The following is a 26,183-nucleotide window of genomic DNA, read 5'->3' as shown; positions in this document are numbered from 1 at the left end:
ATGACAATTTGAATTTCCCATGAACTTTTTGAGGCCCCCCTTGTATAATAATGAAAATACTTCTTATGGAAAAAGCAAAGTCAACCTTTTTCTTTTTTAAAGTTTCTTTTATTTGTTTTTTATTGGAAAAGGAGAGAGAGACCATCCATCTGCTCCCCAAATGCCTGAAATACCCAGGGCTGGATCAGGCTGAAGCCAGGAGCCCAGAATTCCATCCAGGTCTCCCACATTGGTGGCAGGGATTCAAGTACTTGAGCCAACATCTGGCCTCTCTGGGTGTGCATTAGCAGGAAGCTGGGTCAGAAGTGGAGCAAAGACTTGAACCCAGGTCCACTGATACAGGCATATACAGGCATCATGAGCAGTGTCTTAACTACTGTGCACAACGCAACTCAAGCCAGTGTTTATTATCAAGCAGGAACTCCAGACACTAAAAACATTTTTTTTAAAACTCGGCCGGTGCCGCGGCTCACCAGGCTAATCCTCCACCTAGCCGCGCCTGCACACGGGGTTCTAGTCCCGGTCAGAGTGCCGGATTCTTTCCCGGTTGCCCTTCTTCCAGGCCAGCTCTCTGCTGTGGCCTGGGATGGCAGTGGAGGATGGCCCAAGTGCTTGGGCCCTGCACCCCATGGGAGACCAGGATAAGTACCTGGCTCCTGCCTTCGGATCAGCATGGTGTGCCGTCCGCAGCGCGCCAGCTGCAGCGGCCATTGGAGGGTGAACCAACGGCAAAAGGAAGACCTTTCTGTCTCTCTCTCACTATCCACTCTGCCTGTCAAAAACAAACAAACAAACAAACAAACAAAAAAACTCACTCACCTGGCCTTTTCTTAGAAGTCTGGTCTTAGAAAGAAAGTGATTCAGGGGTTGGTGCTGTGACTCAGTAAGTTAATCCACCTGTGGCGCCGGCATCCCATATGGGTACCCGTTCTAGTCCTGGCTGCTCATCTTCCAATCCAGCTCTCTGCTATGGCCTAGGAAAGCAGTAGAAGATGACCCAAGCCCTTGGACCCCTGTACCCGCACTGGAGACCTGGAAGAAGCTCCTAGATCCTGGCTTCCAATCAGTGCAGCTCCAGCCATTGCAGCCATTTGGGGAGTGAACTAGCAAATGGAAGACCTCTCTGTCTCCCCTTCCCACTGCCTGTAATGCTATATCTTAAATAAATAAACAAAAATCTAAAAGAATTGTTAAAAAAAGACTATTTTAAAAGAGAGAGAGAGAAAGTGATTCTTATTGAGGCCAGTGTTGTGGTGCAATGGTTAAAACCATTGTCTGCAGTGCCGGCATCCCATATGGGTTCCGGTTCAAGTCCTGGGTGCTCCACTTCTGATCCAACTCCTTGCTAATAATATTCCTGAGAAAGCAGCAGAGGGTGGTCCAAACACAGAAGATGGTCCAAATGCTTGGGCCCTACACCCACGTGGGAGACCTGGAAGAAGCTCCTGGTTCCTGGCTTTGGATTGGCCCAGCTCCAGCTGTTGTGGCCATTTTAAGAGTGAATCAGTGGATGGAATTTCTCTCTCTCTCTCTTTCTCTGTCTCTCTGTAACTCTGTTTTTCAAATAAATAAATCTAAAAAAGTTATTTTTATTATATTGGGGGTGGGAGGGTACAATGAGGAAGGAAGAACAGGTAGAAACTTCTGGACATTCTTGGGCTATGGGCCCAGTGGCCTCCTGAGGCTCTGCCCCAAGGGTTGCTGGGTTAGGAGGCATTGTACTGGGTGCTCCCTTGATGTCTGAGAAGGACAGTGGCCCGGGGCTGCAGAGGGCCAGCTCACCAGTCAGGAACCTGACCTGAGTCAAGCTGCCAACAGCCGTGTCTCTCCAGAAGATGGGATACGTACCCGGCCCCACTGACCGCCCTTGCCTCCAAGCCCAGGTCCCAGGTCCCAAGAATGTGAACCAAGAAAGGCTGCCATGGGACTCACTGAAGTGGGTCCTTCACTGTAGCTCTGGCCGGGGTTGAAGGAGGAGGTGTTCTGATCGCCAGTGTCCCAGGAGCCCCTACCAGGCCAGTCCTCCGGACCTGCTCCTCTGAACTGTGCGCTGGCCAAGGAGACAGGCCAGCCCTTTCCACTGGCCACAGGCAGCAGGAACATCATGCTAAAGTCCAGGAGGTCACTGAGCTCCTTGTTCAAGCCCATGAGTGCTATTATCTGGGGCTGTTTCATTCTCCAGTGGTTCCAGTCAGTGCAGGGACCAGGGCAGGCTCCTTAGACCTGCAGGGCATTGTTGGGCTCCCAGCTCCTAGAGTGCAGCAGCATGTAGCAGGGCCTCCCGGGACAAAGTGGCAACGCAGCCAAGACCCCAAGAGTCACACGTGGGCAGCAGGGCCCGGGCCTTTTCCCCCATGTGGCCAGCCGGGGTGCTGTGCCAGTGGTGCCCACCACCTTGCATCAAGTCCATCCAGCTCCAACCTGCTAAGCCCGTGGCCACTGACACTGCTTCAGATTCCTGGTGTGGGAGCAGCCCTGAGCCACCTACCCAGGCCAGTCTAGCCTGTGCTTCTATGTGAAAAAGTAAGTAACAAAACCTGTCCCCAATACAATGCCACACTGTACTTCCCCTCAGGTTTTCTACAAGGAGTTAATATCCAGACTACACAATTATCTCAAAAAACCCAGGGCTAAAAAATACAAAACAAAACAAAACAAAAAACCAGAAAAAACAACAACTTTTCATCTAGGCTGAAGAACTTAACATACTCATCTCAAAGGAAGACATGCACATGTCCAATAGTTACATAAAAAAATTCTCCACATCATTAATCAAGAGAAAAATGCAAGTTAAAACCAGAATAAGATTATCATCTCACTCTAGTTAGAGTGACTACCATGGAGAAAACAAAAAATAACAAAGGGTGGCATGGATTTCAAGACAGGTGAAATTTTTAGTGTATTTGTGGGAAGGCAAATTAGCACAACCATTATGGAAAACAGTATGGGAGTCTCTCTAGCAAAAAAGAACTGAGTAAAATCCCGCAGTTCCATTACTGGGTATGTGTTCAAAGGTTATGACTTCAGTGCGTCAAAAGGATATTTCCATTCCATGTTGACGGCAGTGCTACTCACGATAGCTGAAATATGGAATCAGCCTATTACTGTGATTCAGCAACTGGATGTATAAAGTATGATATATCCACAAAAGGCATCAAGCAATGAAATGTCACCTAGGCTAGCACCGCGGCTCACTTGACTAACCCTCCACCTGCGATGCTGGCACCCCAGGTTCTAGTTCCGGTTGAGGCGCCAGATTCTGTCCCAGTTGCTCCTCTTCCAGTCCAGCTCTCTGCTGTGGCCCGGGAAGGCAGTGAAGGATGGCCCCAGGTGCTTGGGCCCTGCACCTGCATGGGAGACCAAGAGAAGCACCTGGCTCCTGGCTTTGGATCGGCACAGTGCCAGCCATAGCGGCCATTTGGGGGGTGAACCAACAGAAGGAAGACCTTTCTCTCTCTCTCATTGTCTAACTGCCTGTCCAAAAAAAAAAAAAAAAAAAAAAAGAAATGCCACCTAGAACATAATTAAATAATTGTGAAGAATGAAGAGCATCAATACTTCCAGATGGCCGCTCCTAAATGATTAAGTATTACAACTTTCTTTTCAAGAACTAGCCCTCTCTAACCTGACTGCCATCCTGTTTCCTCAAGAATATTTTATGTATATTTAGAAGTAGAATAAACTAGGTAATATTGCCTCCACTTTCATATGCAAATGCAATTTAATTAAATTTTTTAAAAAAATTTAGTTAGCATTATCATTAAGTCTTAATGCTAAAATTGAGTAAAATAGGAATGAATATGGCTTACATTGGAAAAATCATTTACTGTGTGATAGAAGCACCAAAACCATTTGTAAATTCAATCTGCCGGAGCTGGAAACAAGGAGTAATGCAGGAGGGCTGTTATCCATCATTTAATAATAGATTCCTAACATGTCATCATCAACCCCTTCTTCGATGGAAATGCAAGTAAGAAAAAATGTTAAAATGGAAATTCTGGGGCCAGTGACATGGCATAATTGGTAGGGCCACCACCTACAGTGCCGCCATCCCATATGGATGCTGGTTTGAGTCCTGGTTGCTCCATTTCTGATCCAGCTCTCTGCTACGGCCTGGGAAAGCAGAAGAGGATGGTCCAAGTCCTTGGGCCCCTACACCCACCTGGGAGACCTGAGGGAAGCTCCTGGCTCCTGATGCAGTTCCAGCTGTTGTGGCCATGTGGAGAGTGAACCAGCAGATGCAAGACTTCTCTCTTTCTCTGAATCTGCCTCTCTTGTAACTCTGCCTTTCAAATAAATTAATAAATACTAAAAACAAAGCCTGGAATTCTTATTCTCCATGATATTCATAGACTTTTTGCCTTACAAAGCCTACTGTTAGAGTTATCCTACTATGCCTATGTGAAATTGAGTGTAAGCCAACCTACTTGAGGATTAAGGCCAACTCTCAACAGACCATACCTTCCATTTTCTAAACCACATAAAAATTTCAACATTAAAATATTTTAAAATATACAATGGCTACCCTTAATTCAAGCAAGCAAACAGTATATACATTACATACCTCTCAATGCATACTAACCTCTGTATCTATGGTTTCAAAGTTATCACAATAGCTTAAATATAATTTTATGACATCAGGGCCATAGCAAAAAAATCTCAAGATGTTTTAATCATTTAAGTAAATATTTATCTTTGCCCTTAATATGCTTTCTCTCTAATGCTTCTACAACAGGTAAATCTTTAAAAGGGACTCTATGCCAATGGTTTTCATTCTATTTCAAATTGTATCCACAGGGTAGAACTCCAAATGAGATATATTTTCTTTCCTAGCAGCGGAGTCTGGAACTGTTCTGTATACAGTAAGCAAACTAAATGTTTGCCAGTAGTGATTGGAAATCTGTGACAGATGTTGCTCCCCCTCTTCATGGAGGAACGACACTAGACCCTGCGCTGTTCTTTTGTCTGCTCGGCCCTTCCTGGGTTTGCTGCTGGTCCTTCCACCTCCGTGGAAGGGCGGCTCCCCCTGCCACTTTCCCCACTTCCGCGGGGGAGCAGCACACCGCCGGCTGGCTCTCTCGGGGGCTGCTCAGGTGTTCTTTCAGGTGTTCCCCTTAGATGTTCCTTCAGATAGATGTTCCTGGTGCATGTTGTCTCTTTCCTCCTTTATAGTCCTCTTCCACCAATCCCAACTCTGCTACCCACACGCCGAGTACGCTGCTCTCCTCCAATCAGGAGCAGGATCAGCTCCTGCAGGTTATTGGTCGAACTGGAGGCAGCTGTGTAGAAGTTGTTTACTCCTCTCCCAGCACCATATTGTGGGAGAGCAGATGCATAGAATAAGTCTTAATTCGAGTAACTTAGTCTAGTCCGAGTTGCTCCCCACAACAGATATCAATGCAGACCAGACAACCCAGAACGAACGAGAATGGTATGGCAAAACTCTTGGTTCTTTTTCAGACAACCTAACTCAGTGCTACAAATGAGGGAAATGAGCCATAGTAGGTCTACCTTACTTAGCTGCAGTAGGAAGAGGCTTCATGACTGTCACCCAAGGTTTACTGCACTTTGTGAGAAAGAAGGAAGCAGTTTCAAAATCAGAGCCATTAATCTACATTTTCTCCAAGTGAAATACCATGTTGATATTTTAGAACCTAACATTATTTAGTTACACAATTCTGACATCAAACACCATGAAGTTTGATTTGAATTTAATGCGTGACTGCATTGCTTAATTGATTCATTTAAGCACATATTCAGGCCTATCATGTAACTACCTTTAGCAGGCAAGAGAGATTCAAAGATAAATCTGACACGTGGTCTTTGCCCAAAATGCTTACTTTGCAGTACACTGAAAAAGCATAGAGGCAAATTCAACACTCTGTGTTAACCGATGCTCTTGAAAATTGTGTTTTTAATTAAGAGTGCTATTTTAAATCTCATGCATGATGTAGCTCACCAACATCCATGCTTAGTTTTATTACTTAGAAGCATGTAGTCTAAACAGGTCTGCTTGTTTTTAAAAAATGATCCTTATCTCCTCCCATACTTCCTTAAAAAAAAACAAAAACAACTTCTCCAAAGGCTTCCTGATATTCATTATGTACAGCAGTATCCCATAAACAAGTCCTGAATGCAACTTGTGCAGCCAAAACAATCCATGGGGGAGCAAATATATCTGACTTCTCCTCAGAAACCACACAAGGAAAAACTGAGTGGAGAAAAATATTTTAAGCATGGAGAGAAAAAACTACCAACATGAAATTTGGTATCCTGAGACTTGTCTTTCTAAAGTGAAGAAGATATAAATGTTTGGCAGGCAAAAATTGTACATTTTGTTGCCAGATGACTATCTTGCAAGAAATGTTAACAGTTTTCTGGAGAGGAAGAAAATCATACAGGTCAGAAACTTGGATCTACATAAAAAGGAAGAACATGAGAGAAGACAAGAAAAATAGCAGTAAAATATAAATTTTATTTTTCTTATTCTTAATTTACTAATAGGATTGCTGAAAATAATGATAGCAACACATTAGATTATATATGATTTTAAGCTATATATGCAATACACACAAAAATGTCATGCATAATATTCATATATATTCATATTTACATATTACATGTGTATATATTTTTCTATCACTGCAAGGAAAATATGCGTGTGGGTTGAAGGAATGAGAGGAGATGGGGAATATTTTGTTATTATGAGGCACTCACAGCATCTAGGAAGCAGAATATTTGAAAATGGACTGAGATTAACTGTAAATGCATGTTGCAAACTCCATGACAACTACTAAACAAATAACATTTAAAATGTTACAAAATGGAGCAGGCATATAGTCCAGTGGTTGGGACACAAGCATCCTGAATATCTGAGTTTAATCCTTGCCTGCGGCTCCTGAATCTGATCTCTCTCTCTTTTTTAAAATGATTTCTTTGAAAAGAGGGGTGGGAGAGACAGAGAGAAAGAGAGAAAGAGAGAGCGAGAGAGACATTCCATCACTGGTTCTTCCATCTGCTGGTGAGGCTGAGGCCGAGGCTGGGCTGCAGAGTCTGAAGGAAAGTATGTCTAATGAGGTGGAACAGACGTAAAGTGAGGGCAATAGGGAGTCCAAGGAGAGGGAGGCCAGGATCGAAGCCTCCAAGGTGGTTGAGTCTGGTGTACTGCCCAGCAGGGAAGGTGAGGCCATGGTGAAGAGTTGGCAGGTGAGGCACAGGTGGAGGACTCAAAGGAGGGTAAGGCTGCAGTGGAGAAACAGGACAAGAAGACTGGTGTGGAGGACTAGGAGGGACGTGAGGCTATTACTGAGGTCCAAAGGAAAGGCTTGGGTTGAGAACCAGATGAAGGCTAGGCTTAGGTGGATGACTATAGAGAGGGTAGAAACTGGACGGAAGACCAGAGAGAAAGCGATCCTTAGGTGGGGGATCACCAGAAGGGTTATCCCAGGGATGAGCCACGAAAGGAAGGTGAGGACAGTGTCAAGAAATAGAAAGAATGCGAGGCTGGCATAGAGAACGAGGAGGGTGGGGGTGGCATTGGTGATGAGAAGGAGGGAGAGGCTGGCACTGAGGATGAGAAGGAAGTTGGAAGTCACAGTGGCATATAAGCAGTGCACAGCCAGGATGGAGGCCCACAAGGAAGATGAAGCTGGTGTACCATAGAAAGTTGGAGTTATGGCAGATTTGGTGGATGAAACCCATGTGAAGGGCTAGAAGAGTGAGGCTATAGTGGAACAACAGAAGGAGAGTAAGATTGGAGTGGCATGGAGGACCAGGAGGAGGGCGAGGCTCGTACCGAGGACCAGGGGAGGGTGAGGCTGGTTTTCAGGGCCAGGAGAGTGAGATCTGGCTGGAGGGTCAGAAGGAAAGTGATTCTACTATGGTAGCCAGAAGGAAGCTGAACCCATTGTGAATTGCAAAGGGTGGGAGGCCAGGATGTAGGCCCAAAAAAGAGGTTGAGGCTGGTGTAGAGTCCCACAGACAGGTTGAGGATATGGTAGAAAACTGTGGGGATGAAACGGATGTGGAAGTCTGGAAGAAGGGTGAAGTTGTGGTGGGGAAACAAGGGAAATACAACGGAGGTGGAAGATGAGGATAAGGTGTGGCTGTTTTTGTGGATCAGAGGTAGAGTGAGGCTGGCCTTGACAAGCGGGTGAGGCTGGTGTGCAGGACCAACCAAGATGATGAGGCTGGTATGAAGGTGGGGAGGAAAGTGAGTCCAATGTGGTGGGCCAGTAGGAATGGGAGGATATACAGAGAGGACAGAGTGGGAGGCAAGTATGTAGGCCCTCAAGTAGGTTGAAGCTAACATAGAGTAGGAGGGATGGTGGTGCAATGGTGGAAACTGGGTGGATGAGGGTCTCGTAGATGACTAGAAGTGTAAGGCTGCAACGGAGAAAACAGAAGCAGAATGAAGGCATACACAGATTACAACATTTTAATGACAGATTAGAGTACGTGATGCAGATGGGAACCAAACCCTGGTTTGAAATCCAAATTCCATACATGACCAAGCACCAGTTTCGATTCAGTTTCCTGCTAATGCACACACATGGAGGCAGTAGATGTTGACTCAATCATCTGGTTCCCTTCCTCCAACGTGGGAGGCTTGGACTGAGTTCCCGGCTCCTAGCTTTGGCCTGGCCCAGCCCCAGCAGTTGCAGGCAGTCGAGCAGTGAAGCAGCAGAGGAAAGGAACTCTGTTGGGATTGCTTTACCGAGCAGGTCTGACCGAAGTGATCTTCCCAAAAGATCTCCAATGTTTTAGAAATGGGCCTGATATGACCTGGCACTATGGCACGGTCAGTTAAGCCGCAGCCCACAATGCCAGCATCCCACGTGAGCACAGGTTCGAGTCCCAATGCTCCACTTCATTCCATCTCCCTGCTAATCTGCCAGTGAAAGCAGTTGATGAGGCCTAAGTGTTTGGGTCCATGCACCGCTTTGGGAGACCCGGATGCAGTTCCAGGCTTCTGCCTTTGGCCTGGCCTAACGCTTTCCATTGTGGCCATTTGGGGAGTGAAATAGCAGATGGAAGATCTCCCTGTCAACTCTGCCTTTCAAATAAACAAATCTTTAATAAGATGGACCTACAAGACCTTGTTCCCCGGGACCAAAAGTTTCATGAGAAGCCAGATTCAGTATTTCCCGATACCGATCAGCAAGTAAGTGGTATGTATGCTGAGGAAGTACTTAGTTCTATTTAATCACCTCCTTTCTGAGGATTTCATTAACAAAGACTTATACTACATCCTTCTAATAATACCAATAAAGAGAAGTTTTGTGCCAGCAGCACAAAATCAGTACTTACACATCCTTGAGCCTCCAGCATTCACTTACGTGAATTTGACTGCTATTGAATTAATTTCTTTGACTGCTTCTAATTTGGGTGGAGTACAGTCTTACTATGAAGCAGCACAGACTATAATTATGTAAAACATAAAGTTATAAAGACTGTGTAGCAGTTGAATAGTTAATTTACAAGAGTGGAAAGGCAGTGAAATAGAGTAAACGACTGAAAACCAAAGCAGCTTTTACGAAAACATCTAACGTATGTTGTCAAGTTTGAATCCTCACATGCTATCTATTCCTACAAACACGTTAACTATTCTGTTTTTAAAAACAAAGTATGAAACATCTGATATACCCAGAGTCCATTCTTTATCTCAACTTCCAAACAAATTCTCGGCTTTCCCAAATCTGTGTCACTTCCATGGGCCTTTTACTCACAACTGGGATTGTTGTCACTTCCCAGAGTTCGTGACTGACATGAATAAGAAGCCCCATGACACGAAATTTGGGAAGTAAGAAACTGTCCTTTACAACTGTTTCCATAATGAAAGCAAAGTTTGGTTGCCCCACTGAAGGATCTTATAGAGACCATCACTCTTTTCAGGCTCCTGATTCCATGCACGTCTCCATGAATGGACAACGACAATATAATACTTGGAATGACTCCCGCATCACGAATTGTCTCGAAATTTGAGTTACTAGGTTTTATAAAATACTCATTCTAAATGCTGCGTATCCTCATGAGTAATTTTCCCATCAGCAACACTGAAATGACTGTGAACGTTACTTTCAAAGCCTACACTAAGACCTTGCAGTCACATTTTTCTACCACTTCTTGTGGTAAGTTCCCACATGTGAATCTCTAGAGACAACTGTATCTGAGTAATCTGGTTGTGTTCTATCCAAAGACTGTAATGCTCTTCATTCCACATTGGAAATACTATTCACAAGGCACCCATGGTGACCTGTGTGTACACAATTATCATTTAGATTCCTACCACTCCTCATGAATCTGGCCACCACAATGATTCTGGTCTGCTCATCCTCCTTGATGGTAACTCTCTTTAAAGGCAAAAAAATGTGGGTCAACACGGATACTGGGTGGAACGTATGGGGAGATGGGAGTAAGAACATTCACTGAGAAAGACTGAAAACGACTACAGCATTTAAAAGAACGAGGCAGGAGGAACAGAAATCACACCCTTGGTCTGAAAAACATTCACGACCAGGTGCAGAAAAGTCGATCTTCATCTCCTATAATATTCCCAGCACACCTTAAACATTCTGGAAGTCTACCTTCTTCAGAACTGGAAAACAACAACATCTATCTCCTTTCCATTGTTAAGAATGACTTGCACTTGAATGCTCTTACGAGTTTTTAAAACCTTTCATGGTTCCCTCATAATATGCCAAGAAGAAGGTGGAATACTGATGGTTATGTGAACAGACGATCTACAAGGTAGTACTAGAAAATGAAAACAGTCCTTTGATTTTTATTTCGGTGAGCCTCTTCTGACACTCCATCATTGCAGAAGAATGTAGAGATAACAAGCAAAAAGATAAAAACACACTAACGCTCAACAATCAGAATGCCTTGCTGTCTAAGATCAAGTGAAATGAAGAGAAGGCAGATCTATTAACTACCTGAAATAACCTCAGGACAAACAGAGCTGATGCTTCAGCATAAGATTAGGAAATGGTCCCAAAAGCAATCTCCAAATTCTTCACTTTCACTTATCCAGAAGCCAATCAACGGACCCTGCCTGGCTTCATAAGAACAATAGGTACAGGTTCTAACTTTGAAAGCCTTTACATGGTTTGGCTTCCAAGAAACCAGCATTGATTCAGAAAACTCATTCAACGTTGCATCAGATGGCTAACAGGATGAATCTGGAGTGGTAGCAGAATTCATTGCAAAGAAGTAGAATTTTCTTCAGGCTCACTGAGGAGTACACTTCTAGCATTAAAGAACAGAGATCTAAATATCAGTAAGGACTGATCTGTAATAAATTTATCTAATAGTAAACTTCAAGAAAGTCAGGGATGGGATGATTTTGCAGCATTTTTGCACCGTAATGCATGCACCCAAGGCCAAAGACAAGAAGGATCATCTCCCTACATTCCTAAAACTTAAGACCAACCAATCACTGGTTCATTCCACTTTTAAAGTTATTTAGTGGTCAAAGTGACAAGAAAAACAATATTCCAAATACAATTAATTAGTTTGATTATATTAGCTTCCATGTTCCTTTTACAAAGAGTCTCAAAATGTTCCACCAAAACATGCCTAATGGCAGAATAATCTAACGATGCAATTTGAATGGGCTTATTCATTATTATGGGTGAGAAACTGAACCTGAAATGGCCAAGATGTGTCAAAGAGAACTGGTGTATGGTGAAGTCAGGGCTTGCCCAAGGCAACCTAACCAGACACACCGTTTCACTCTTAATTACCGTTCAACACTATCTGCTCCATATTTTCCATGGCATTCTGTTCAGAAGGTCACTTTGTCAATAACATCGTGAGTTTAACATCCTGTGAGTAGATGAATCCTTTCCTTCCTGGAACATGCATAAATGATCTTAAGGCTTCTAAGGCAGCAAGACAGCTGCCACCTGGGCCTCTCCTAACACTGGCTCTATGGGGATCCAGCTATGGTGTAAGAAATCACTCCTACTGCCCATGTTGTGAGGAAGCAGAAGTGAGCCAAGTGGAGACACCACCTGGAGGAAGAAATGGTTACTTTCTGCCAGCTTTCAACAGCCTCATGATGAAGGAACCATCAGCCCAGCCACCACCAGACTATACACACAAGAACTCCAAGTAAGAACCACCCAGCCATCCCCCAAATACTGGGAAATTAATAAGTACCATTTAAACCACAACGTCTGGGATGACTTGTTACACGAGATCAGAAAATTGGAACAAATTTCTTTCTGCACCTAGGACTGCACTGTTTTTCAATATAGAACCATCTAACTAACTGTGTTTAACGCGAGGCTTGGGGCTAATTTTGTGTTTCAATAAAGCTGACAGATGTTTATGAGCACACACTATGTGCTAGGCACTTCTAACACCCTGCTGAGCAAAACAAAATGTTCTGCCTTCTCAGAGAGCTTATGTTCCAACAAAGATTAAAACAATTAAAAGTACAAGAGTATTTGCTGAAGTTTGTGGAAAATGACATTTACATATTTACTTTGGTGCAATTTTTTTCACATATTGAAATATATTGCATGCTTCTGGTTTCATTCCTGAGCAATTCACCTTTTTGTTAATCAGTTTTGGACTAGGACTTGAGCTTAAACTGAGTCTTTTTCTTAACATGATTCTCTTGGGAGTTGATGTACGGCTGTTGGTGATGACATTTTGATTCAAACTTATATCTTGACTCTCCTGGTTGTTGCCAATCAGGTCATCACTTGGGGCCACTTGCAGGTGCAATTTATTTTTTAAATCCATGCATGTGAACTTCAGAAAGCTCATGGAAAAGCCCCTCATGAAAAACCCTTGCCAACAGACAACATGGAAGGGTTACTCCGTAACACACGGGCATACCTGTTGTCTGCTAATTCTACTTTCTTGCAGGATATAAATTACGGACCTGAGAAACAATCTTCTGATCCCTTGGCTCAATCTTCCTTTTGCACCTTGCATTCTTGAGATCTATTTCCATACTGCTTTCCAAACACCAATTTATCAGCATTCGCTGAGACATTACTAGTGCAAATGTTGTGTGAAAAGGAGATTAATGATCAGTAATACAAAGTAGATTCTGTCTGATACTGGATAAATCTGAGTGGATCTGGAGGTGTGGTTCAGGGGGTTAAGCTGCATTTGGGACACCAGCTTCCCATATGGGACTTAAGGTTTTGAATCCTGGCTCTTTGGCTTCTGATTCAGCTCCCTGCTAATGCACCTGGGAGGGCAGAAGACAACCCCAGTGCCTGGACTCCTGCCATCCATGTGGGAGATCTGGATTGGGTTCTTGGCTCCTAGCTTTGGCCTGGCCATTGTGGTCATCCAGCGAGTGAATCAGTGGATAAAAACCTTGCTCTATTATTCATACACACACACAAACACACACACACACGCACACACGTAATTCAAGAAACCATTCCCGGGGCCCGCGCTGTTTCAAAACTGGTAAAGCCGCCGCCTGCAGTGCTGGCATCCCCCACGGGTGCTGGTTTGAGTCCGGGCTGTCCCACTTCCAATCAAGCTCTATGCTATGACCTGGAAAAGCAGTATAAGATGGCTAAAATCCTTGGGGCCCTGCATCCACACGGGAGACCAGAAGAAACCCTGGATCCCAGCTTTGGACCGGCACAGCTCTGGCCACTGCAGCCCTTTGGGGAATGAACCAGCGTTCTCAATCTCTCTGCCTCTCTGTAATCCTCCCTTTCAAATGAATAAATCTTTTTTTTTTTAATTTTGTGACAGGCAGAGTAGACAGAGAGAGAGAGAGAGACAGAGAGAAAGGTCTTCCTTTGCCGTTGGTTCACCCTCCAATGGCTGCCGCGGCTGGCGCGCTGTGGCCAGCGCATCGCGCTGATCTGATGGCAGGAGCCAGGTACTTCTCCTGGTCTCCCATGGGGTGTAGGGCCCAAGTACTTTGGGCCATCCTCCACTGCACTCCATGGCCACAGCAGAGAGCTGGCCTGGAAGAGGGGCAACCAGGACGGAATCCGGCGCCCCGACCGGGACTAGAACCCGGTGTGCCAGCGCCACAAGGCGGAGGATTAGCCTAGTGAGCCGCGGCGCCGGCCAAAATGAATAAAATTTTAACAACAACAAGGAAGCCATTCTTCAGGCATGTCCCCACATATAGCTTCAGTCAATGAGTGACAAAAAGTTACAAACACTTATGCAAACACAGAGGCAGGACACATAAAGCTTCGTAAGCAAAAAATGAAACCAAGTACATTAGAAAGTTTACTGTACTTGTAAGAAAAATGCAGATCAAGTAGAAGTCAATATAAAAGCTTTATATTACATATTTATTATATAAAGACTTTGACCAATGGGCAGAGATCTCTGTGCCATCTAAAGATGTGACTATTTTTCAAAACTTTCAGTTTTCACAATTAAATTTCATTTTATCAGAGATAAAAAAGAATATGATAATTGGGAAAAGCCATGAAATTAGATTTAACGAAAGTAGATCTGGGCTTAAATAGGAGACAAATTAAAACCTAAATTACATTTAGGCTTGGGTAACAAAATGACAACTCTGCGTGAGAATCTATGCACTGTGAACAAACTAGCAAAGCTTAAAAATTTACATGCGGGCATGTATAAAACTAGTCCAGATCCAACTAAATGGGACATTTGGAGGGCTAAAATATTAACTAAAGTCATACACACTCTATTTAAAAACCATGTGAAACTTAAATCAATAATCCTAGAGCTTTAAAAAGGGAAATTGCGTGCATGAACACTCGGTAGCCTTTGTCAATTCAGTGTCTCATGATAACAGATTCAGGTACTTGTGTATTCAGCCTTAAACACAAATGCTTTTGATTATCCAAGGGCCAAGAGACAGCAGGAACAGAAACCAGCAGAAAACCTCAGGAGAAGGCAGAAGGTCACAGAGAACCCTACTCCTTTCAACTTACCTCACTCTACATTCCTACTTCCCTAGCCATCCCAAACCAGAATGCATCTCTTCACAATCAACAGGTAGATACTCCCATGAACCCGGAAACTGTCTGCAAACCTGCTCCTCACTTGGGCTAGCACTGAGGCACAGCAGATGAACCGCCGCCTGTGAGGCCAGCATCCCATACGGGCACTGGTTCGAGTCCCAGCTGTTCCACTGCTGATCCAGCCTCCAGCTAATGTGCCCAGCAAGGCAGCAGATGTCTCAATAGTCGAGCTCTCCCACCAACACGGAAGACCTCAATGCAATTCCAGGCTCAAGGTTTTTGCTCTGGCGAGCCCTGGCAATGGCAATCATTTAGGGAGCGAACCAGTGGATGGAAGAACCCCAGGCCCCCGTCACTCTGTCACTATCTGTACTGTGCCTTTATGTCTTTTAAATAAATAAAACCAAAAAACCATTTTTCAAAACCCAACCATTAAGTGCAAAAAATTTTTTTCATCACTTTGCATCCTATCCAAAACACCCCAGAGAAACATATGTTTACTAGTATTAGTCTGCTTTTTGACTATCAGCACCGCCCCCCCCCCCCCCAACACACACACCAAACAGACTGCAGAACAGGCCAGAACCTTGCAGAAGCTGCCAAGCGTCAGGTTGTTTCTGACATATTGTCATACAAACATTGAAGTAAAGACTAAACAGAGCAGTGCCTCCTCACACTGGGCACCAAATGCAGGGGAAAGGGTGCAGATCCACAGCAGTCACAATACAAACTCACAGCCAGATCAAACTTAGTCAAAGAAAAGAAACTCCCAGAGTTGGACCAACTGCCAGCGAGCACACAGACTGAACACGTGGCAGACGGCCCAGACCCCAGCAGGAAGGGCCTTTTTAAATCTTAGGTGGGCTAATGGTGGGTGTGGGTGGTAGCAGGTGGAGATGAGCATCTCTATACAGGTTCTTCAAGTTTGGCCTCCTGGCTTCCAAACCTGAGGAGAATGCAGGCGGTGGGGGGTGGAGGGGAGAACAATAGGATGTGAGATGAAACTGGTCTCTTGAAAGAAGGCATGAGTAACCAGGAGTTTTTTTAAAATGGCTGAGACATCTGTCCTTGTTCCATCAATCCTGATTTTGAGTATAGATAAGGAAGCGGGGCGCTGGTTTCTTTCTGGCTACTTCCTGCTGATACGGGGTGTAGACGTGGGGCAGGGTATCTATACGCTGAATCAGATTGATTGGAGAAGGAGAGAGCAAGCAGCCTTGTATTGCTCCTGCGTGACGGCTCGAGATACAGCAGTCACAGCCTCCTGTAAGGGCTTCTGAAACATGTACATGTTGTACATGGTAGGAATAGCAGCTAACGATTACGAGGATAAAAAGACAAACCAGAAACATTGCCCATGGTGGGAACGATGCCAAAATGAGGACAATGGGGGATATAGGAAAGAAAGAGTCCTGTCCAGTTAATGCGAAGACAGGTTTATGCCTGACCACTCCATGTGTAGGGTGTCTAACAAGCAGATTAGAAACACAAGGTGCAAGCCACAGGACACAGTCATTGTTACAGGATCTAAGAAAGGAGGGAGTTTTCCTACTGAGATGCAAATGGAAACTGACAGAAGGGGTTCAGTAATAAGCAGGTGTGTTTTAAGGCATGGCCAAGGAATCTGTGAGGTCCAGACCTGCCTGTCTCTTCACATGTAGCCCTGGATGAGACATAGCAAGGGAGATGGGAACCCCCTTGGGGAAGACACCCCGTTGACTTCCATTACCTTGTTGGCCGGGGAGGAGGGCTGGCCTGAATAGGAAGTTAGTATTGAAGAGGTGGCATCTGCCTTGATTGGTGCTGACCCGAGGCTGTCCTCCTGATGGCGGTGGTTACTTTGGGAGCTGGGCAGAGGGAAACGCTTTTTAGCCTGGGGCCAACAGGGTCTGCGGTTCTGACCCAGGAGTCCTTCAACCCCGAGGGCAGTTCCGTTTTCCAGTGGCCTGGCTCTTGTCACAGCCGACAGGGCTCTTCATGACAGCTACTTGCCCAATGCCCTGACCCCTCATTTCCTAAACAGGTGCCATTCAAGGGTGGACTGGCCTGGCTGGGTCTCCTTGATGGCAGATCATGGTGTAAAGTGGCCATTAACTGGCCTGCCACCTAACTTTACATTGCTATTGCTGCCTCACTCACTCCTCTTTCTCCTGGTCTCTGTTAAAGTAGAACCCAGGAGCAGCCTTTAGGAATGGCAGCCAAGGGGGCGCTCAATCCCGTCGCTAATCTTTGGTGGCCTGAGCTAGCAATCTACGGTCACAGGCATGTTACGACAATATTCTTCCTGTGAGGTAAGATGATGCCAATGAGGAGAGCTATGTTCTTCTATGTAAGATCAAAACCTTGAGTCCACCCTATCGAAACTGTCTAATATAAGGTCTGAAGATCAAACTGTACACCTTGATGGGGAGTCCTGCAGAATAGAATCAGTTTCCCATCTTGAAGAGACTAGAGAAATGAGGGAACAAGTCAGATTTCCAGACTGCTTACTGTCAATAACTTAAAATCCCGTGAAAACTTAGCAAACATTTCAGCTGTCAAATAACTTATGAAAACATTTACCGAAAGGTCCAATGCCTTCAACCAATGTTAAAGAGTACATATAGTTGGAAATACTTCTCAAATGTCTAACACAAGTGTAACCCAATTGAAACAGAGAGCTGTTAATAAATTTTCCCATGTGGACATACAATACATGCACACATATGACACAGTACAGGAGAGTGACAGAACAGTTTGTTACTAGCAGAGAGATTTTTGTCTGCCACTAGACAAGGGAGGGGAAAAGATGGAAGGCGACTAGGCATGGAGCATTCTTTGGAACACAGTTGCTCAGGACTCACCCCTGCTCCTCAGTTTTTTTTTTTTTTTTTTTGATAGCTCTGCGAAACATATTATTAGAGATGGCTGGAAAAGAGGTTCTGTCTTTGTGCAAGAGAGAATTTAGATGTGAGAGGAGCAGTGTGAGATGCAGCTCCATTACATTAAGTTTCAGGATTTTCGGGTTCATAGGAGGAGGGAAGCGATGGGTAGAGAAGACTATTTTAATTAGGGCAGAAACGGGGGGACCGTAAAGAGAGCAGGGGCTTAGCTTGTGGGACAGAGGGTGGCATGTGGGAGTGTGGGTGGTGGTGCTGAAGTCAGGCTTCACTGCATCTGAGCAGCAGGCAGAGTCCTTTCTTAAGCTCTTGTTGGGGGAGGTGCTGAGCACCACATGGACCCTGAGAAGGTGGGCACACGTGAGAAAGGCTCCTAGTTGAAGTTTACAGTGCATTGTCTTTGGAGCTTGGCATGTCTCAGGTGCAGAGCTTTCCAGAGCCAATACACATTCTGCTAGCCTTTACACTATCTTTCTACACCCAGGGGGAGGGACTGGCAGAGGAGACTGGAGAGGAGAGGTCAGAAAGAGAGGAAAGAGCAAGTTTTGGCTGCCGGTGACAGGGGTGGGGAAGAGCCAGACAGGGGGAAGGGTGATGACAGGGTCATGGTCCAGAGGCTGCAGCATCCCTGAGAGAACAGTGGAAGGGAAAGTCGAGGGTTCTAGGGGAGATTCCAAGTGTTTCTCTGGTTTTTGGGCTTGGAATGAGAAAAGCTGACCTCAGGGGGGCTTAATGAAGGGGAATCAGGTGGGTTGGCCAGACAGGAATCACCAGATGGACTCTTGGGAGGACCCTGGGGTGGGCAGGGAGGAGGGTCACACTCCCGGGCCAGGATCTCAGAGAGGAGGATATGAGGGAGGGACGGAGAGCTTACAGAGAGTTTGATCTCCCTCAGGAAGAGCAGGATAAAGAGAATTCCGGGGAGAAGAGGCTGGAAGGGTGCTAACTTTCCTTGTTGCCAATGGAGAGGGAAAAGGAGGCACCAGAGAAAGAGGGGGAATGGAGTGAGCAAAGAGTTGTGTTCCTGAAAGGCCAGCTTATCAGGTGTGGGAGAAAGGAGGGGTGGGCAGGCTGACGATTTAAGGGGTGGCTCCAGGCCTTCTTCCTCCATGAGAAATTAGAGTGAGCAACGTTGACCCCAATGGAGGAAAAAGGCTTGGAATAGGGGCTTCTGACCATTTGCCTTTTCTCTGTGTGAAGTTATTAAAATCTTGGAGAATCTTGAGACAAAAAAAAAAAAAAAAAAACAACACCAAATTCGTGCTGAGGTGGAATAATCGCTTTGGCTTTGTCTCCCCCTTCAGGCCCAGCTTGTGCAAGTCTGCAGAGGCAGGCCAGAGGGGAGCTGAAATTTGGAACCCATGGATTAAGCAAACTACGGTCTGAGGGAAGAGGTTCTTCTAGCAGGGCTTCCCTGGGAAAAAAATCACCTCAACCGAGCACCTAAGTCCTGAGTCCTCTAACAGGAGGCAGCGATAGAAACCAACTAAACACCCAGGCCCTCCGAGGGGGGATGAACTGGTCACGAGCATCGCCCCAGCATGCCTGAGGTGAGAGTGACCTCTCTTACCCATCTGATGGGCTGAGAACTAGGTCCGATGTGGGCATGTAGCGATGAGATCAGGCAAAGGCTCTGGCTGTGAATTCGCTCCAAATGAGAAGTGCAAGCGGGAGTGAGAAAATGTTCTGGAGAGGCGTCTCTCAGGGCCTTCCAGGTCAGAAGGGAAAAAGGAGATTGTAGGAAAGAGAAGGTTAGGGGTGGGTGGAGACACTAAAAAGGGGAAGGATTTGTCCAGATGAAGGGTGGGGGGGTCACAGCTCTAACCCAGAGAATACGAGATTGGCAGATTGCGACAAGATGCTGGCCCTTCCTCTATTTCTCACACGGGGCACCAAATATAAGCAAAAGGGTGCAGATCAGAGAAAAGACAGAATACGAACTCACAGCCACACAAAGCTTATCCAAAGAAAACAAATCCGCAGAGATGGGTGACCAACAGCTAGCACACAAGCACAATCGCGCGCACACACACACACACACATAACACACACACACACACAATACACAGCAGAGTGCCCAGACCCCAATAGGCTGGACCTTTTTATATCTTAGGTGCACTAGGGGTGGGGGTGGGGCAGTAAACAGAGGTAACCTTCTCCATACAAGTTTTTCAAGTTTTGGCCCCCTGGCTTCCAAACATGGGGAATAATGCAGGGGGTGGGGTGGAGAACACCACATTGAGAGACTCAATTGGTCCCTTGAGAGAAGGTAAGGGTCACAGAAACCTAAAGTGGCTGAGGCGCCTGTCCTTGTTCCATCACTACGTACCTATGTCAAATATACACACACTGAATGTCTTGCTAACAGCAGGCAGAACCGTCTCTGCTGTCAAGCGTTAGTTCTACTGCTGGGCATTAGATGGCTGGGCCCCAGGGTGTTAACTCGACTACTTAATGTATATGCAAATCACACTACTTGTGGGTCTAGGGAGATGATGGTGAGGAAAACTAAGGTAGGAATTCAAGCCAGGTATACCACATATGCGGAAGTGATCCAACCTCACCCAGCATATGGGAGTGGAACCAGATCTTGCAAAATAGGCATTCCAATATTCCAAGATTGGGTGTCAGTGTCCCAAATAATGACAAATGACTGCTCCTTGACACTGCACATCCAGTTGAGTAAGAGTATATCTAATAATTTATGGCATTAATGACCAAGCATTTAACTAACTGCTTTAAAAGTATTATATATACAGGATGTCAGTCAAATCTGTAACACTCCCAAGAAAACATATACAAAAACGCAGGAGTGTGCCCAGTGTCGTCCAAGTACAGGTACTCAAACTTAAACCTAACTAAAAGATTACATCACATATTAGTTAAGGGTAAAGGTAAGTATTACTATTCCCTGAACACTAAAAGTACTCCTGGTCAGTCCTCTCAGACTGACACTGTCAACATCAACCTTCTGCTGAATCCACTATGTAAATACTAAATACAGGTGTATAAAACAAGTTTTATAAAGTGATCTGGAAAGGTTTTATACAACCCTAGTACTTCATGGCATAAAAATTTCCTCCTGGGGAAAAGTAGCAATTGACTCAATGACCGGATTTGATGTAATTTGATTTTTCCTCCATTCCCTGTATTGTCCAAGTCTTCTATAATGAATGTGCACTTACAAAGAATAAAATTAAAACGAGCTGCACCCTATAGCTCAAGGTCCCATCAATCCCGACCTTGCTTTGCATAAATAGAGTAGAGCAGAAATGAGGCACATGAAACTTTTTTTTATAGGACTACAAGGGAGTGGCTGATCTAGATAGTATACTCCAGCACTGTACTGGCCCAGCAGGTGGCCACTACCAATCCTGGGTGACATGCTGGACACACTACACGTGACTAGTCCAAGCTGAAATGGGCTGTAAATGCAAAATATACATTGGATTTTAAACACTTTGGTCCAAAAAAACTAAAGAAATCTCTTAACAGTTTTCAGCATATCAATTAAATGTTGAAATGATAGTACTTTGGGTATATTAGGCTAAAAAAACACTGAGGTTGATTTCACATCATTGTCAAATGAGGCTACCAGAAATGAACTCACAGTTTACACTAATTCGTATATTCAAACAAAGCCAGCAGCATGGCTGTCACCTGGGATCTTGTTCAAAGGCAGAGTTTTGGGCCCCAGCCCTGGAGTGCTAAGCAGAATATGCATGTTAACAAGACCCTCAGTTGATCAACATACACACTGAATACTGAGATGCACAGTTAAAGAAAACTTGTATTTTCCCTAAGCGTGACAATCTCACTTTTCTTCAATTTACCCAATCATTAAAATGCTACAAGGCTTTTGTGACAATTCTAGACAACAAGAACCTAAGGTGCATAAAAAATGCAAAAGCGTATTTCACTACCTGTTTTGGTGGTTTCTATTCCACAGAAGATAACAAATTGAAAAATAACAATCCAGTTCTACTACGAACGCTTGTTTTTAAAAATGCAAATTTGCGCAAAAACAACTGATGCATCATGGACTTTCAAACCAACCTATTAATGCACCAAGAACATATCATAGTGTCTGTGCAAAACTGCCAGTGTCAATAGAAAAAAAGACTGAAAATCAATTAAAATACCATAGAGTGTCTATGGAGCCACAAGATGTTAGGAAAATCTAAAGGTGTCCACTTAATAATTTCACCAAAATAAGGAACTTAAAGAATACTAAAAAAAATACAAGAAACATTTCAATTTAAAATGTAGGACGAATAGAAAAAAACAGCATATGACAAAAGTAGTGTAAACTTAGTGCACAAGAATACTGTGCTGATACAAACAATGAACTCATTTAGAGGAAGACGCTGTTCTGGTCTCCAAAGTCCTTTCCTGTATGCCACTGCACCTGTTGATTCTACAGAGATGCATTACTCAAAACTAAAGCAAGCAGTTGCTTACGTCCCCATGCTTCTGACTGATTATAATTTAATAAAATTCTGACTGATTATAATTTAATAAAAGGAAATGCACCCACAGGAAACTGAAAAAGAATTGATTCTCTCTGCTCCACACTCCCACTTAGTTATCTGCCACCCAAGAGAATTTACACAGAGAATCCATACTTATTCACAAGACTATACCAAAAACATCGTTTTGTGTGATTCACCTCCAAAAATGTGAATTTCTGAAGAGCTACTAGTGGAAGTGGGGTACTTAGGCCCTCAAAGTTTTGCTGAATAAACAATAACGAGCCTGTGAGTTCACACAATGAAAGAAAAGCTTTATCTGATTAAATTCAGTGTAGGAAGTGCTGGTTTCCTTTTTTTAAAATGAAATAAAAAATACAGCTAGTTTGAAGAATAGCTTGATGGTAAATCAGATTTTTTAAAATTTTTCAAATGCTGTTTGTATATCCTCTGTGTTTCTCCCCCATTTTTCACTGTCAAGAAGTAAGGTATAGACAAAGGGATCTGTAAGTTACATATAGGCCTTAATACTAAAGGTATACAAATACTAACACACTTTGAAAAAATAACCTCATTTCCAAGAAAATACAGAACAGATCCAACGTGGCTGAATAGGGTATAGCAACAATAATATGTTGCACGTTGCGGCCATCTGGGGAGTGAACCAGGGAAAGGAAGACCTTTCTCTCTGTCTCTCCCTCTCACTGTCTGTAACTCTACCTCTCAAATAAGTAAAATCTTGAAAGAAAATTCATGTGGAATCACAAAAGGCCACAAACAGTTGGAGTGATCTGGAACAAGAAAACCCAACCTGGATGAATCATAATGCTCGATTTCAAAGTATTCTACAAAGTTACAGTAATTAACACAGCTTAGTAATGGCATAAAATCCAACACGTAGCTCAATGGGACAGACGAGAGAGCCCAGAATTTAATCTGCATACAGATAGCCAGCTGACTTCTGACAAAAGTGCTCAGACCACACAGTGGCGTTAAGGATAATATTTTCAAAATGGCGCTGGCAAAACTGAATGCATATACGTAGAAGAACCAAAGTAGATCCATATCTCTCTTCACATACAAAAATCAACTGAAGATACATCAAGGACCCAATTTAAGACCTGACATTATGGACATTATGAGGCTGCTAGAAGAAAACGTGGGGAAACACTCAAAGACGATGGTGTGGGAACAACTTCTTGGATGGGAACCCCCGAAGCACAGGCAGCAAAAGCAAAACTAAGGAAACAGGACTATATCAAACTCAGAAACAAAGCACATGACAATTAGAGTGGAGAGACGTACAGCAGAACGGAAAAAATAGTTGCAGGGGATTAATATCCCAAATACACATGCAACTTAACAAAGTCAACAACAACAAAATCAATCCAGTTCGGAAGTGGAAAAGGACTTCAAGAGACAATTCTCAGAAAGAAGAAATACAAATACAAATGGCAAACAAACATATGAAAAAATGCTCAACATCTCCAGGCTTCAGGGAAACTCAAATCAAAACCACAATGAGGTATCTCCTTACCCCTATTAGAATGGCTGAAATCCAAACAACAGAGGAACAAGTGCTGGCTTGGATGTGGGGAAAGGGGAACACTTAGACACTGCTGGGAGGAATCTCAGGGAATCAAACAGAAAGAAATGTTTGTGTGTATCAGTACTGATGCGAATACAGTTTGTAAAACTTTGTTTTATGCCTTTGTGAAACCGATGGTTAAAAATGTTATCCTACCACAGTTTCAATGATCTACAGCTACTTAAAGATTTACCACAGAGGGATGAAACGCTCATTTCTCCGTTCAATTACTGTTTACACTCGGTGTCTATAGTCTCACTAAACTGGTATAATTTTGTTTTTTACTCGCTAAACTTATCTAGTGAAGTATTCAGCCTTTTTACTGTAATGTAATTTGAAAATTGGCTCAAAATCTAAACCAAAGACAGAAAGAAAAAGAAGAAGGAAACACAGTGGAAAGGAGAAAGGGGGAGGGAGGAAGGCAATATCATGGTGTTCTTACAGCTGTGTCTACAAAACACACTGAGTCTGCTAAACACTAATTAAAAGAAAAAAAGTAAAGACATACAAAGAAAACCGACGCACATCCATTTGTTCCCCACATCACCGCTTACCCATTTGCCAAACAAACTGCAAAAACGCAGTATAGAACTAAGTAAATAAGGTACATTCAATAAGTAAGAATTATTGAAATGTATTAACTATAAACAGGATATGGTAAAAAAAAAGCTACATCACGAAGCTTCACAGAGTACCAAAGTATTTACATAAAATGTGTGTACACATGAGAAAGATGAAGAGTATATGCAGAGAAATAAATATATGAAGGAAATGAAATTAAAACACATTGTAAGTTCTTAATTTCCTTTTAAAACTGTTGCTAAACTGTCATGGTTTTTCGAATTCAGAGAGACAAGGATTTGAAATCTTGGTTACCAAGCCAATTAAGGTCACCTGCATCCCATCCCTGAAGAACCCGGGTTCAGTATCCACCTCCGGCTCCTGACTCTAGCTTCCTGTTAAGGTGGATGGGGAAGGCAGTTGTGATTGCTCAAGAAATCGGGGAGCTGTTTCTGGCTCCTGCGTCTACCTTCCTGTAATGTGGACCTGGAGGGCAGTGGATAGGACTCAGGCATTTGGGTACCCATCACCCTTGCTGGGAACACGGAGTGAGTTCTCCAGTCCTCAACTCAGCCAGGCTCAGGCCCAGCAGTTGTGGGAATTGGGAAGTCAACCAGCAGATGAGAATCCTCTTTATGGCTGTTTCTTGCCGTGTGTGTGTGTGTGTGTGTGTGTGCGTGTGTGCGTGTGTGCATGTACACGCATGGGTATGAATATCTGCCTCTGAAATAAATCTTAAGAATACATAGAAACCACCCACTTTGGAAGAATTTTAACTTTAGTTGGTTAAGAGGCAAAGAGATGGAGCTCTCCCATTTACTCCCTTACTCCTTACATGCCTGCAGCAGCTAGGACTGGGTCAGGCTAAAGTTAAGAGCCAGGAACTCAGTCTCCCATGGGGCTGACAAGTACCCAGACACTTGCCATCACCTGCTGTCTCCCCAGGACACACCTCAGCAGGAAAGCTGGAACTGGAAACGATCCAGAGTTCCAATCCAGACGCTGGAACACAGGCCACAGACATCCCAAGCAGAAACTGAACTCCCACATCAAACGTGCGCCCCCAAGCATCTGACAAATGACGCCCACAGGCTGTGAGCCTAAAGCCAGGGCAAGGGGCACTCTCCAAGCTAGAGAAAACCCCCTCGCAACTGCCTGCCTAGCTTCCTTCCCCTTCATTTAGTAGATTACGACTGCTGTGACGTGTCCGGACCCAACCTGTTAATCCGTACTGCCCACCTGATGCCCACGCCACGGCCAACTCAAGCCGCCACTGCGCCCTCTCTCTCTTCTGCTGCCCAACGCAGAGCCACAGCCGCCTGCTTCACTGCCGCCCCAGCGTCACTGAGGCCCCGCCGCCTTCGCCGCGGCTGCCCATCACGTCAGCACCGCCGCCCCTACCTGCTGCTTCCTTCCCGGCCGCCCGACGCTGCTGACCCCGGACTCTGCACCAGAGCCGCCCCGCGGTATCTTTCCGCTCCGCCCCGCCCGCCACCGACCTGCGCCATCCAGAGCACCACGTCCCACGGGACGCCCACACGACAGCAGCCGCTTCCTGGCTTCCTGGTTCACTGCCGCTGCAGCCGTTGCCAGCGAACACTGAGGCTTCCGGCCTAGGAAGTCCCAGGCTTCAGTTAGGCCGAGGCACAGCCGCACTTCCCCGCCCAGGACGTCCGACCCGGAGCCGCCACCGCCGCCTCTATCCCCGCCACGCCTCACCGCCGCCTCTATCCCCGCCACCCCTCAC

General features: G+C 44.7%; 1 protein-coding gene across 11 annotated transcripts in view; it reads right to left on the bottom strand.

Moving 5' to 3' along the window:
• LOC108176026 (guanine nucleotide-binding protein G(olf) subunit alpha) overlaps nucleotides 1-26,183 on the bottom strand; it is a 74,918-nt gene that overhangs the window by 48,331 nt on the left and 404 nt on the right. For 3 of the 11 annotated variants that reach the window (XM_089314143.1, XM_089314144.1, XM_051837570.3), the window contains exon 2: nucleotides 25,936-26,049. The exons of 4 other annotated variants lie outside the window; for them this stretch is intronic. In XM_089314143.1, coding sequence (XP_089170269.1) covers nucleotides 25,936-26,049 — 114 coding nt within the window. Of the gene's footprint in view, nucleotides 1-409; nucleotides 975-4,162; nucleotides 4,287-15,522; nucleotides 16,787-25,935; nucleotides 26,050-26,183 lie in introns of those variants that run through there. 4 more of the 11 variants (XM_089314141.1, XR_016221802.1, XM_089314140.1 and 1 more) reach the window with 4 other exon arrangements.

This window comes from Oryctolagus cuniculus, chromosome 15 (genome assembly GCF_051225735.1).
Source record: "Oryctolagus cuniculus isolate XC-2025 breed Fujian yellow rabbit chromosome 15, ASM5122573v1, whole genome shotgun sequence".
NCBI lineage: Eukaryota > Metazoa > Chordata > Mammalia > Lagomorpha > Leporidae > Oryctolagus > Oryctolagus cuniculus.
The sequence above is the reverse complement of the archived record's forward strand: the minus strand, read 5'-3'. Positions and strand labels throughout refer to the sequence as shown.